The 13,493-nt window shown below is 47.6% G+C and overlaps 1 protein-coding gene across 5 annotated transcripts in view; it reads right to left on the reverse strand.

Annotated features, from left to right (window-relative positions):
- The window catches only part of ACAD9 (acyl-CoA dehydrogenase family member 9), a 29,939-nt gene that overhangs the window by 8,079 nt on the left and 8,367 nt on the right, over positions 1–13,493 (reverse strand). For 3 of the 5 annotated variants that reach the window (XM_015130103.3, XM_001096856.5, XM_077993645.1), the window contains 9 exons: positions 11,781–11,882; positions 9,764–9,870; positions 8,638–8,738; positions 7,058–7,136; positions 5,339–5,513; positions 3,758–3,831; positions 2,463–2,538; positions 938–1,008; positions 562–681 (listed from right to left, as the gene is read on the reverse strand). In XM_015130103.3, coding sequence (XP_014985589.1) covers positions 562–681; positions 938–1,008; positions 2,463–2,538; positions 3,758–3,831; positions 5,339–5,513; positions 7,058–7,136; positions 8,638–8,738; positions 9,764–9,847 — 780 coding nt within the window. In that variant the 5' untranslated portion in view covers positions 9,848–9,870; positions 11,781–11,882. Of the gene's footprint in view, positions 1–561; positions 682–937; positions 1,009–2,462; positions 2,539–3,757; positions 3,832–5,338; positions 5,514–7,057; positions 7,137–8,637; positions 8,739–9,763; positions 9,871–11,780; positions 11,919–13,493 lie in introns of all 5 variants that reach the window. The other 2 variants (XM_077993643.1, XM_077993644.1) reach the window with 1 other exon arrangement.

Consider the following 13,493-nt stretch of genomic DNA (forward strand, 5'->3'; position numbering starts at 1 on the left):
TCAAGTGATTCTCCTGCCTCAGCCTCCCAAGTAGCTGGGGTTACAGGTGCCTGCCACCACGCCTGGCTAATTTTTTGTGTTTTTAGTAGAGATGGGGCTTTACCATGTTGGCCAGGCTGGTCTCGAACTCCAGACCTCAGGTGATCCACCCACCTTGGCCTCCCAAAGTGCTGGGATTACAGACGTGAGCCACCATGTCCTGCCATATGCTTAGTTTTTAAGACAAAGTTTTGATACCAGAAAGTAGGAAGGCCATAAACTAAGGAAAAAAGAAGTCTTTCTCAAGCAAGCCAGCTGCAATGTTATTACTCTAAAAGGATGTTATCATAACGGTCTCCTTCTGCTATAAACTGCTGATCCACTGGCTCACCGGACACTTCCCCACTGCTGCTCCCCACTGCTTGCCTATCCCTGGAGTGCTACACAGGGCAAGTGTATCGCAAATACTGGATCAATGACAGGAGGAAGATGACAGGCAACAGCATGGGCTTGAAAGGTCACAGTGAGGGAGCTTTCCCAAGCCTCCCTCCAGCACCAGCTCTCCGGCTATGCCGGGGTTACCTTCACCATGGCCGCCTCGATGGAGCAGTCGGGAAAGCCCGGTTGGTCCAGCATCCCTGCTGTGAGGTAGGTCATACTCTCCATGACGTAAGCCTTCTGAGCCATCAGTGCAAATTTCTCCTAGAGTGTTCAGAAAAAAACACGAGAAGCAATTTGCATGTGCTGAGAGCCAAATCTGTGAAACAGGACAGAAGGTAATTAAGTCAGAAGCCTCAATGCCCAAGAGAAGCAAGCCCAGTGACCAGTGTTAAATAAAGCCTTAACTAGTCTTCTTCCCAAATCACCACAGAAGAGTCACCAGTACAGAGACATCAAAAGAACACACCATTCACGTCACACAGTGAAATGCACAAATACAGTACTCAACCGTCGGTACCTGAATCAATCCAAATTCACTGAGCCTCTTGTTAAACTGTTTCCTTGTGCAGGCGTACTCAGCAGTCATTTCTGAGGAAGAGCAGAGTTATTAGAAAGAACTGGAACATTTCTGTTGTTCAAACATGATTTCCTATGGCCATCATCCTTATCCTTCCCACAGGCGGGCACTGTGAGAAGCGTGTCTGCTGAGATCAAATACCCCAGAAGCTAGCACCCCCACTTGCCAGCACCCGTGGGTCAGAGGAGAACCGCCCCTCCTCATGGCACCCACACACAGAGTTTGGCATCAGATACAGGCTTGAATCCTGGCCATGGTTCTTACAGCCTGTGCCTTGGGCCAAGTGTGACACCTCCCTGAATACCATCCCACACCTCAGAGTCACTGTGAAGATGCAATCAGGTGGAAGGTGGAGGGCGCCTTGCACAGAGCCAGGCACAGAGGCCCCAGACAGAGGTGGTCCAGGCTCACACCCAGCGCAGTGTTCCTAACCAAAGCAGGTGGGGCCGCCTGGCTTGAATATTTGAGCTGGGGCTTCCAGGCGTGTGGTTGTGACAAAGTGCTGAGCTCTAAGGGCCCATGAGTGACATGGCGCCTCCCCCAGGCAGAAGCACTCCCACCCCGCCCATAGCCATGTTCTCCACAGGCTCTCCCAGGTGTGGTACACTCAGCAGGTGAAGAGGGCCGAGCCCCACTGAGAGCCCAGGCAAAGGAGCTCCCCGGAGGCCTTGTGCCTGAGTGAGAAGAGCCCTGAGCCTGGAGCCTGACAGCTTTCGTTCTGGGTCCAGGAGCATGGCCCGCAACAAATCACTTGCCCTCTCTTGAGTCTCTGTCTTCTCATCTCTAAAATGGAGGGAAGCCAAAACAGGCCCAGAGCCTGGCATCAAAGAGGAGCTTCATAAAGCACTTAGGGGTGTGCTGCCCCGGGTACCCCCATTTCCCCACAGATGCTTCCACCACAACCAGAATGGTTACAGGGCTGTTCTAAGTTCACTGGCAAGGGAAAATGGAGGTTTGGGGTATCCTAACAGAAGAGAACAAAAGAAAGATCCAGGGGCCCAGGCACCTGGGTTCCAAACCTGACTCTACTCCCTACCCACCATGCAGTCACCCAGAAGACACAGACCTTGGGAACCAGAGGCTGTGTATCCTGGAAGCCTGGCTCTTGGTGTGTGCTCACCAAGTAGCTCTGCTCCTACTGGTCGGTGGCAACCTCTCACCCCAGACAGAAAGCCTGTTCCCCAATCCCCACCCCTACCCCAGAGAGAAAGCCTGTCCCCACATCGGCATCACCCATGTGGAGATGAAACAGAGGAATGTGGACGACGACAAACCTCAGGGGCAGGCTGAGGAGACCCTCTGGTCTCCACAAAAGCCTAGGGACCGAGCTTGGGCTGGACCCTCAGTCTAGGTGGCCTAGTTCAGCACCGGCCTGGAATGGGCCAGGGGAATGGCAGAGCCTCCAGGGCTGAAGCTGGGGAAGCGGGGGGTGGGGCACAATGGGCCTTGTCCCTAACTTACCTACCAATCAATCTCTTGAGCATCCCAGCCACGGCGCTGCCCATGCTGAACCGGCCGCTGTTGAGGATGTTCATGGCCACCTGCAGGGAGAACAGGGAGAGCCCAGGGGCCCTGAAGGAGGCAGCAGGAGGAGGCCACAACCAGACCAGGCCAGGCAGATCAGTTTGCCTTCCCTCAAGCTGGGAAAAAGCACTGTCCTAATGCCTCAGAACAAGGTGATTCAGTCACTGTTACAGCTCTACCAACGTCCCCGCACACAAGACCACTGAACATTATTCCAAAGGAACATGCCAGAGCTGGGCATGGGGGCTCCCACCTGTAGTACCAGCATTTTGGGAGGCCAAGACAAGAGGATCGCTTGAGCCTAAGAGTTCAAGACCAACTTGGGCCAAACAGAAATTCTACTTTTAGATATAAATTAAAATAACTGAAAAAGTATTTCCACATAAAAACTTGACATGAATGTTCATAAGTAGCATTACTGATAGCAGCCAAAGTGGTAACAACCCCAATGTCCATCAGCTGATGAATGGATGAACAAAATGTGCTATCTCCACTCAAGAGAACAGAATTCAGCTATAAAAGGAATGAATTACTCATTCATGCTATGAGAGAGATGAACCTTGAAAACATCATGCTATGTGAGAGAAGCCTGTCACCAAACCGGATCTTGCATATGACTGCTTTTCTATGAAATGTTCCGAAGAGGCAAATCCATAGGGACGTAAAGTAAAAGAGTAGCAGCCAAGGGATTGGGTAAGGGTCATACTGGATGGTACAACATTTCTTTTTGGGGTGAGGAAATGTTCTGGAATTAGACACAGGAGATATTTGAACAACATAGTGAATATACTAAAAACCACTGAAATGATACGTTTTAAAATGGTGAGTCCTTTGTTGTATGAATCATCTCTTAATAAAAATAGTAAGTCTTAGTCCAAAAAGAAAAGAGTAGGGCAGGGATGCAGACCACGGTTGTGGGACACAGAGCTTGAGATCCACCAGAACCCACAGGTTGCTTTCTCACACCCACTGCAGAAGGGAATCCTAGGCTTCGCTCGAGGCGAATAAGGCCTCAGACATGAAGGAAGATTCCCAATCCTTACCATACACTTCTTCTAGGAGCCAGCCAATTTTCCAGTCTCAATTTGGCCAATTTCCCAACAGATAACCATGCAAAGTCACCTGCCATGCACAGGCTACTCTGCTACGAGCAGGGACAGGGCAAAAGCTGGGGGCCGACAAGCTGCACTCATGACACTACCTGGTACTCACAAGGGGCTGTGGCTGGCAACTCACCTTAAACCCACCTCCGACCTCTCCTAGGATGTTTTCCACAGGTACCTTGGTGTTTTCAAAATGGACTTCACAAGCTGAAACACATGAAATTTAAGATCTCATCTGATAATGCAAACCACTCTGCATTTGACCTGCAAGCAGGCAATTCATCCATCCATCCGTCCGTCCATCCGTCCGTCCGTCCATCCATCCATCCATCCATCCATCCATCCATCCAATGTTTGGTAGGACAGTATAGAAAGACAAAGTTCCTATCTTTGTGCAGCTCATACTTTGATTAGGGAGACAAAAGCTATAAACAAAACAATGTAACATTGTGATCAGTGCTATGGATGAAATAAATAGGGCATCACGATAAAGAGAAATGGAGGTTGGCAAGGGGGTGGATAATAATATTTTTATTAAGGGCTATGTCAGACTTTTCTAAGGTGACATTTAGCAGAAGTTTAAGAATGAAAACAGTCAGGGATATAAAGAGCCAGAACAAGCAAAGTGAGGAAGAGAACAGCATTTCCTAAAGCCTTAGGGTAGACTGGGACCACTGGTCTCAATTCTTAACTCTAACACAATCACACCCCTGCAATCTAACGGTAGCACTCTCCCACTGTAAGGAGGGATGGACCTCCCTCCCTTTCCCTGCCTGCTAGGGCCATGTGACTTCCTGTGGCCACTAGAATGAGGCCAACATGAACAGAGGACTTAAATGTGCTTTCAGGGTCGGGTATGGTGGCTCATGTCTATAATCCCAGCATTTTGGGAGGCAGAGGCAGGAAGATCATTTGAACCCAGGAGTTCGAGACCAGCCTGGACAACACAGCAAGACCTCATCTCTATTAAAAAAAAAAAAAAAAAAAAAAAGGGGCCAGGTACAGTAACTCACATCTGTAATCCTAGCACTTTAGGAGACTGAGGCAGGTAGATTGCCTGAGCTCAGGAGTTCAAGACAAGTCTGGGCAACATGGTGAAACCCCATCTCTACAAAAAATACAAAAATTAGCCGGGTGTGGTGGTGCACGCCTGTAGTCCCAATTACTTGGGAGGCTGAGGCAGGAGAATAACTCGAACCCAGGAGGCAGAGGTTGCAGTGAGCTGAGATGACAGCACTGCATTCCAGTCTGGGTGACAGAGAGAGACTATGTCTCCCACGACAAAAAAAGTGCTTATATGGCTTGGCTTGGCCCCTTAGGTGCTTATGATCTGCTCTAAGAACAAGCCCCCAGATGGACCTGAACCCAACCCACATCCTGAAGCAGGCTGCCAGGCACTGCAGACTGAGACAACTAAAGGCTGAGGACTGTAAGCTGAGCTCTAAGGTGGTAAGGTGGTCTGTCTGTTAGGGCAGCTACAGCAGGGGATGACCAGCAGGTCTTCAAGTGAGCAGCACTCAGCTGTGGGTACAAAGACAAAGCCCATGTGGCATTCTTAGTTTGATCTTTTTAAAATGCTTAACAAAAACTGAAAGTATTTAAATCTCATTTTATCTTGCTATTTGGACAGAGTCAAGGGCCAGTCTCCCCCTTACACACATACACACACACACGCGCACACACACACACACACACGCACACACGAGCTACTTACTGTTGGAGCCCCGAATGCCTAATTTATCTTCAGGTTTCCCATTAGTGACTCCACCAAAGTCTCTTTCTACTATGAATGCTGTGATTTTGTCTTTCACTGATCCATCAGAATCAACTACCTCAGTCTTTGCAAACACAGTAAAAATATTGGCCAGTCCTCCATTGGTAATCCAGACCTGAGGACAGAAAGAAGGACTTTGGAGAAAACCAAACCCCTATGTGACCCATCTCAGCTCTGTCTTTGTTGATCAGTCAGACCTCAGGCCAGACATGCAGGGTCCTTGGCTCTGCAGAAGCCAAACAAGCATGAGTGAACACAGGACAGGGCTCAGCCCAGTTTGCCCACACCAAGGATTTTCCCAAGGGACATGGATGGCCAGGGTGGAGGTGGAGGGGGGAAAGAACATCCAAAGTTGTCAAACAGCTCAGGTTCCACCGCCAGACAACTGCATTTCTTCAAGAAAGAAAGGGTTTAATCATTTCTTAAGGTATACATATATCAAAACATCATGTTGCACATCTAAATACACACAACATTTATTTGTTAATTCTAAAAAGAAATGAAAAAAGAGAAGGCAGGAGGGTGGTGAGGAGGAGGAAAGGAAACAAAGGGAGTTAGAGGCAGAAACAGACTCCTTAACAAACCGCAACAGATGGGACTCATGTGGATCTTAATTCAAGCACATAGTTAAACCAAAAAAAGGTATGAGGCAATCAGGGATATTTGAATGCTGATAGATGTAAGAAATTATCAGCTGGGCACAGTCGCTCATGCCTGTAATCCCAGCACTTTGGGAGGTCGAGGTGGGCAGATAGCTGGAGCCCCAGAGTTTGAGACCAACCTGGGCAACATGGTGAAAATCCATCTCTACCAAAAAAAATACAAAAAAAATTAGCTGCATGCCTGTACTCCCAGCTGCTTGGGAGGCTGAGGTAGGAGAATCACCTTAGCCCAGGAAGTTGAGGCTGCAGTAAGCCAAGATTGTGCCACTGCACTCCAGCCTGGGTGACAGAGCAGGACCCCATCTCAAAAGAAAAGAGAAATTATCAATTTTTAAAATGTGATAAGGATATTACAGCTTTGTTTTTATTTAAAAAAACAAACAAAACTCCTGTCTTTTAGAGAGGCATGCTGTGATTGTTACCATGCGATCTGGAGGTAGCAATGCTGCTGGAAGAGGCACAGTGGCCATGAGCAGGTGACTGCCGGAGTTGGGGCCAGCCAGGCACACAGAACATGTCTGAAATTTTGTGTAACAAAAAATTTAAAGATTTTTCGGGTTTACAGGCCGGGCACGGTGGCTCATGCCTGTAAACCCAGCACTTTGGGAGGCCGAGGTGGGCGGATCACTTGAAGTCAGGAGTTCAAGATCTGCCTGGACAACATGGTGAAACTCCATCTCTACTAAAAATACAAAAATTAGCCAAGAATGGGTAAGCCCAGCTACCAAGGAGGCTGAGGCAGGAGAATCACTTGAACCTGGGAGGCAGAGATTTCAGTGAGCTGAGATCACACCACTGCACTCCAGCCTAGGTGACAGAGACTCCGTCTCAAATTTAAAAAACTAAAAAAAATCAAAAACAAACACATAAAAGCAGCTCAAGAAGGCAGTCAGTGCTACAGCAGCAGGTACAATCCCTGGTGTGTGGAGAGTGCTCACTCAGTGGCAGTGAAGGTCGTGACTGAGATCCTGACGTGGCCATGGGGAAGGAGCCCTACCTTGGAGCCATTGAGGATGTAGTGCTTCTTGTCTTCACTTAGCGTGGCTCTGCTCTGGACTGAGGCTGCATCGCTCCCACTGCAGATGCAGAAAGATGTGGTCAAGGGAGAATACTGGGAATATGAATGCTTTTGAGAGCCTGAAAATGGAGGTTCTAGTACTTTTAAGAGGTCAGCGAACTTTTAAAATGAAGGGTCAGATAACATATTCAGCTTTACAAGCTACAGGATGTCTGTCTCACCTCCTCAACTCTGCTGCTATTAATAGAACATGAGGCCGGGCATGGTGGTTCACGCCTGTAATCCCAGCACTTTGGGAGGCTGAGGCAGGTGGTTCACGAAGTCAAGAGATTGAGACCATCCTGGCCAACATGGTAAAACCCCATCTCAACTAAAAATACGAAAATTAGCTGGGTGTGGTGGTGCATGCCTGTAGTCCCAGCTACTCAGGAGGCTGAGGCAGGAGAATCGCTTGAAGCCAGGAGGCGGAGGCTGCAGTGAGCCGAGATCATATCACTGCACTCCAGCCTGGCAACAGAGCGAGACTACATCTCAAAAAAAAAAAAAAAAAAAAAACATGAACACAGCTGAAGACAATTTATAAAACAATGGGCATGTTCCAATAAAACTGGGCTGGGCATGGCGGTTCATGCCTGTAATCCCAGCACTTTGGGAGGCTTAGGTGGGTAGATCACTTGAAGTCAGGAGTTCGAGGCCAACCTGGCCAACATGGTGAAACCTCATCTCTACTAAAAATACAAAAATTAGCTGGGCATGGTGGCACATGCCTGTAATCCCAGCTACTCGGGAGGCTGAGGGAAGAGAATCACTTGAAGGCGGAGGTTGCAGTGAGATGAGATCGTGCCACTGCACTCCAGCCTGGGTGACACAGCAAGACCCTGTCTCAAAAACAAACAAACAAACAAAACTTATTTATAAAAAACAGGCAGGAGGCTGGATTTAGCCGACCTTTGCTTCAATACATCACGTAAAAAAGCGGCAGTGAAAACAACTTGGGCTTAGGTTTAAACATGGAAATGGGTGCTTGCAATGGGCTCATCTGAGGTCCTGTGAGGATGAGTTGTGGGCACCCCAGGAAGGATGGTTGTTCCCAGGTTCCCACGCACAGTGAAGCAGGATGGAGGATGGTCCAGGTGATGGACTTATCATTGGAGTCCCGAGTCCTGCTGCAGCCCTGCTCCATCCAGCAGATCACACAGCCTCAATGAACCTCAGCTCCTAATGTGTAAGCAGGAACAGTACCACCCATGCTACATATTCTGAAAGGTGCTTTGAAGCCTGAACGTTATTACTGTATTGTACGTCAAGGTGTGTTATAAACCACAAAAATTTATTTAGTAAGTGCTGTCAAGCATGGTATCTCACTTGCAAGTCTCACTGGGACAGAGAAATAAGGTCAAGGTAAGAGGAATGGCAAGAACCGTTGCTGAGTTGATTCTCTGCAAGATTTTGGAAAGAAGGAAAAGTCAGCTACTCAACAAAACCAACACCCCCTTGCCCCAGTGAGTCTTGGGCAATGTCACAGCTGCTGAGGGATAACATTTTGTGCAGGGACAGACCTGGCTGGCTCCGTGAGGCAGAAGGCTGCAATGTGCTCCCCGGACGCCAGTTTAGGCAAGTATTTGGCCTTCTGCTCCTCAGTGCCGGCCAAGATGATCCCCTAAACAGAACAGACACAGACTAATGTCAGCTGTGGGGAGAAAGGAGAGCATGAGGTGTGTTTGTGAAACATTTCCTTTCTGAGGCAAATATTTACTTCAGGCAAGAGAAGACAGCAAAAACTCAGAGCAAGCGGCCACAGGCAGAGCCCAGGGAGCCAGGCTGCTGAGGAGACTGTCAGGGGCCCATGTGCCAGTGCCGTGAGCCTCGGAGACCCACAGTGCTTTGCAGTCTGTGTCCAAAACTTTCATATCAGTTCCTTCATTTCCCAGACTGGTGGTCTTGGGCAAAGGATATCCCTTTCCAAAGAAACCCTCCTCCATCTTATCATCCACAAACTGGGCCACTCCCACCCACTGGCAGGGTGGTCTGGATGATGAAATGTGAAGACACAGGAGCACTGGAACCAAGCCTATCTTAAAGAAGGTGCTCAATGTCAGGGCTGTCCCACCTGCTGCCCTCCCAGTGCCACATAGACAGGCCCCCTCTTCATCAAACATCTGCATGAATGCATGTGCTCTCTGGGGTGGGGGAGCCGAGCATGGTGTGCATTCAGCTCTCTTTGATGTCAACATTAAGCAGAAATAATCTGAGTAATGAGATTGCCAGTAAGGGCAGTTAGCCCTGGGCCTGCCCTAAGGTGCTCAAGACCAGTGGGGGGAAGGCGGCTTGCATAAAGAGTGGGGGCACGCTTAGGCTGAGGGACGAGGGCTCAGGAGGGGAGACCACTTCCAGCCCAAGGCGAAGACAGCAGCACCCCACCTGGGCCTTGAAGGGTGGATCAAAGGCAATGGGGACAGGAGGCAGATTCAAAAGGAAGGGACATGCAACCCAAGGGCCACTACGCATGTGGGCAGTGTGTGGGGACTGAGCACCACGAGGTGTGGCCAGAGTGAGGGAACTGAAGGGCAGGACTGCACGTCAGATATCAGGCCCGATTCAGAGGGAGCAAGCCTCTGGCCTCTATGCCACCATGTGACTCCAGAAGACCTACAGAGAGCACCACAGAATCCCTAAACACCTGACCTTGAGGCCGATAGCCTGGTGCGCTGCCAGGGTCACAGTAATAGACCCATCCATGCTGATGATCTCCCCTAGTCGTGAGTACATGGTGTTGGAGAGGCCCAGGCCACCTAGGAGACATGGACCAGCGTCAATCACAGCCCAGCCCCAGATTCCTCCCATTAAGCCTTCATTGTTTTTTTTTTTTTTCTTCTGATTATAAAGTAATGCCAGATCACCATTTTTTTTAAAAAAAATCACAATACAGGCCGGGCATGGTGGTTCACACCTGTAATCCCAGTACTTTGGGAGGCTGAGGTGGGCAGATCACCTGAGGTCAAGAGTTTGAGACCAGCCTGGCCAACATGGAGAAACCCCGTCTCTACTAAAAATATAAAAATTAGCTGAGTGTGGTGGCGCGTGCCTGTGGTCCCAGCTACTCGGGAGGCTGAGGCATGAGAATCACTTGAAGTTGGGAGGCAGAGGTTGCAGTGAGCCAAGATCACACCACTGCACTCTAGCCTGGGCAACAGAGACTCCGTCTCAAAAAAAAAAAAATCACAATACAGAAAGGTACAAAGTAAACAAAAATCGAGGGCTGGGCACACTGGCTCATGCCTATAATCCCAGCACTTTGGGAGGCTGAGGTGGGAGAATTGCTTGGCTCCAAGAATTCAAAACTAGCCTGGGCAATGTAGCAGGACCCCAACTCAACAAAATTAAAAAAAGTCCCAGCTACTTGGGAGGCTTAGGTGGGAGGACTGTTTGAGCCCGAGGAGTTCAAGGCTACAGTGAGCTATGATCGTGCCACTGCACTACAGCCTGGATGACACAGTGAGACCCTGTCTCAAAAGACAAAAAAGAAAAAAAATGCGGCCGGGCACAGTGGCTCAGCCTGTAATCCCAGCACTTTGGGAGGCCGAGAAGGGCGGATCACGAGGTCAGGAGATCGAGACCAGCCTGGCTAACACGGTGAAATACTAAAAATACAAAAAACTAGCCGGGCGAGGTGGCGGGCGCCTGTAGTCCCAGCTATTTGGGAGGCTGAGGCAGGAGAATGGCGTAAACCTGGGAGGCAGAGCTTGTAGTGAGCTGAGATCCGGCCACTGCACTCCAGCCTGGGTGACAGAGCGAGACTGTGTCTCAAAAAAAAAAAAAAGAAAAAAAATGCTCACAATCGTGTGCCTCAGAAAGTGCATTTCTGTGTATATCCTTCTATCCACACTTTTCCTAGGCATACAAGCATATATAGATACATACTTTAAATATGAAGATATCTACACACACATCAAATCAATTAACACATAGCGAGGATCTTCCATCACAGCTGTAGGTCTTTATAAATGCAACAACTATAGTGTGTCCCACTGCCCAGTATCCAGAGGACTCCAGGACAAGGCTTCTCCACTGTGGCACTGTAACATTTTGGAATGTATTGTTTTCTGTTGTGGGGGTCTGTCCTGCGGATTGTCAGATGCTTAGCAGCATCCTTGGCCTTTATAACTTTATATCCAAAAGGCCTGAGGGTAAACACAAATGGCACATGTGTGTGGTCTATCCCTTTGAACCATTTTCTACCTCGCCTTCCACACACTGCTTGCCTGTCCCTTTAACCTCTGCAGAATTCAGGTGACCAACTCGAGAAAAAGCATAAGGGAGGCAAGTTGTAGTGACTGGCTAACTCTAATAAGGTAGAACCGTCACTTGGGAGCTAAAAACATCACTAGGATGCTCAAAGAATTACAGGGACAGTCCATAGCACAAAGGACGCTGCTCAAAGGTTCCCACTGGTCCAATCTCCCACCTTGATGTGCTTTGCACTCTACAGCCAGCCAGACCACATGCCTCATTCCTCTGTGCTAGGATGAAAAGCACAGGACCCGAGAGCACTTCCTCCCTACAGGTCCTTCAGTCAGTCCACCCCTACTATGTAGCCCATGACAGAAGGTGTCATCTATTCCAGCAACTAGACCTTTTATGGACAAATTCAGAGTGCTTTCTTAAGAGCTAAACTGGTTGGGTGCTTGTTTGCTTGACTTACCATATTCTTCGGGGACTTGCAGCCCAAAAAGGCCCAGGCTCTTCAATTTCTCCAAAGTTTCATCTGGGATTTTCCCTTCCTGGTCAATTTTTCGGGAGTCCACTGCCAAGAGGAAAATCTTGATTAAACAAATATAAGCTATGTTTCTACAAATATAAGTAAACAGGACAGTGGTTTATATATTGATAATATATAATCCCAGAATAAAAATTTTTTCAAAACTAGAAATTCTGTAGTCATGGTCATTTGGCCTGTGTTCAATTTTATGTAATTAGCCCAGGAAAAATTTTATTTTTATATATTTATTTAGAAACAGGGTCTCACTCTGATACCCAGGCTGAAGTGCTGTGGCACAATCATAGCTTATATAACCTCAATCTCCCAGGCTCAAGTGAGCCTCCTGCCTCAGCCTCATAAGAAGCTGGGACTACAGGTACATACCACCACACCCAGCTAATTATTTTTTTTTTTTAGTAGAAACAAGGTCTTGCTATGTTACCCAGGCTCGTCTTGAACTCCTGAACTCAAGCAATCTTCCTACCACAGCTTCACAAAGTGCTGGGATCATAGGTGTGAGCCACCACGCCTGGCCAGAATTAAACTGTTAAAAGCTGTCAGAGCTAGGTGGTGTTCTATTTGTTGATCTGGGTGCTAGTCACAGGAGTGCTTTTGCTGTGTAAAACAGCAGCAAATTATACATTCATGGCATGTAAATTTTTCTATAGGCATGTTAAACTTCATTTTTTCCCTCCTCCTTCTAGACCTCATACTTTTTTTGGCTAGTATATTCTAGGAAATGAGAGAATAAATATGCAACTCTCAGAATTATACTAAAATGTTCAGCTAGATAGCCACCTCATGGCAGTATCTGGGCCAAGATTTACCTCACTGTCAGAGGCCATACTGCTTTCAGCACAATCCACCAGTTCTGAGACAGTTTAGCCTGTTTAACACCAATTCATTTATTCATTCAACATTCACATTCAGCCTGCACTCTCAGCTACTTGGGAGGCTCAGGTGGAAGGATCACTCGACCTGGGAGGTTGAGTAAGCTATGATGGCACCACTGCACTCCAGCCTGAGCGACAGAGTGAGATCTCGTCTCTAAAATAAAAATTCACATTCACTGCAGCAAAACTGAACAATCAATAGCATTAGGCCTATAATTGCACACTTTTGTATGCATCAAGCCAATTAAAGTGTACTTCTGAATTGCTAATTAAACTTCATCAGTATTGAAAACAGTATGGTGAAAAACACCATAACCTACACTTAAGAATTTTTGCATACATGGGTCACTAAGACAACTACAGATTCCCAAAAGTGCAGGCCAAACCCTTCATTTTTTTATCCTTTAACAACTTTATTGACATATATAATTGGCGAAGAATAACCTGCACATATTTACAATATATAATTTGTTGAGTTCTGGCATATTTGTCAGTGAAAACATCACAATTGAGAAGAAAACATTTCCTTTTCCACCAAAAGTCTCTATGCCCCTTTGAGAACGATCCATCTGTCCACCATCCCCAGGCAACCACAAATCTTTTGTCTATAGATCAGCTTGCATCTTCAAGTTTTATATAAATGAATCCATATGGTACCTATCTGTTTACCCCGGCTTCTTTAACTCAGGTCATGATTTAGAGATTCATCCATGTTTTTTCATGTATAAATACTTCATTACTTTTTGTTGCTCAGTATTCACTG

This window comes from Macaca mulatta, chromosome 2, assembly GCF_049350105.2.
Source record: "Macaca mulatta isolate MMU2019108-1 chromosome 2, T2T-MMU8v2.0, whole genome shotgun sequence".
Taxonomy (NCBI): Eukaryota; Metazoa; Chordata; class Mammalia; order Primates; family Cercopithecidae; genus Macaca; species Macaca mulatta.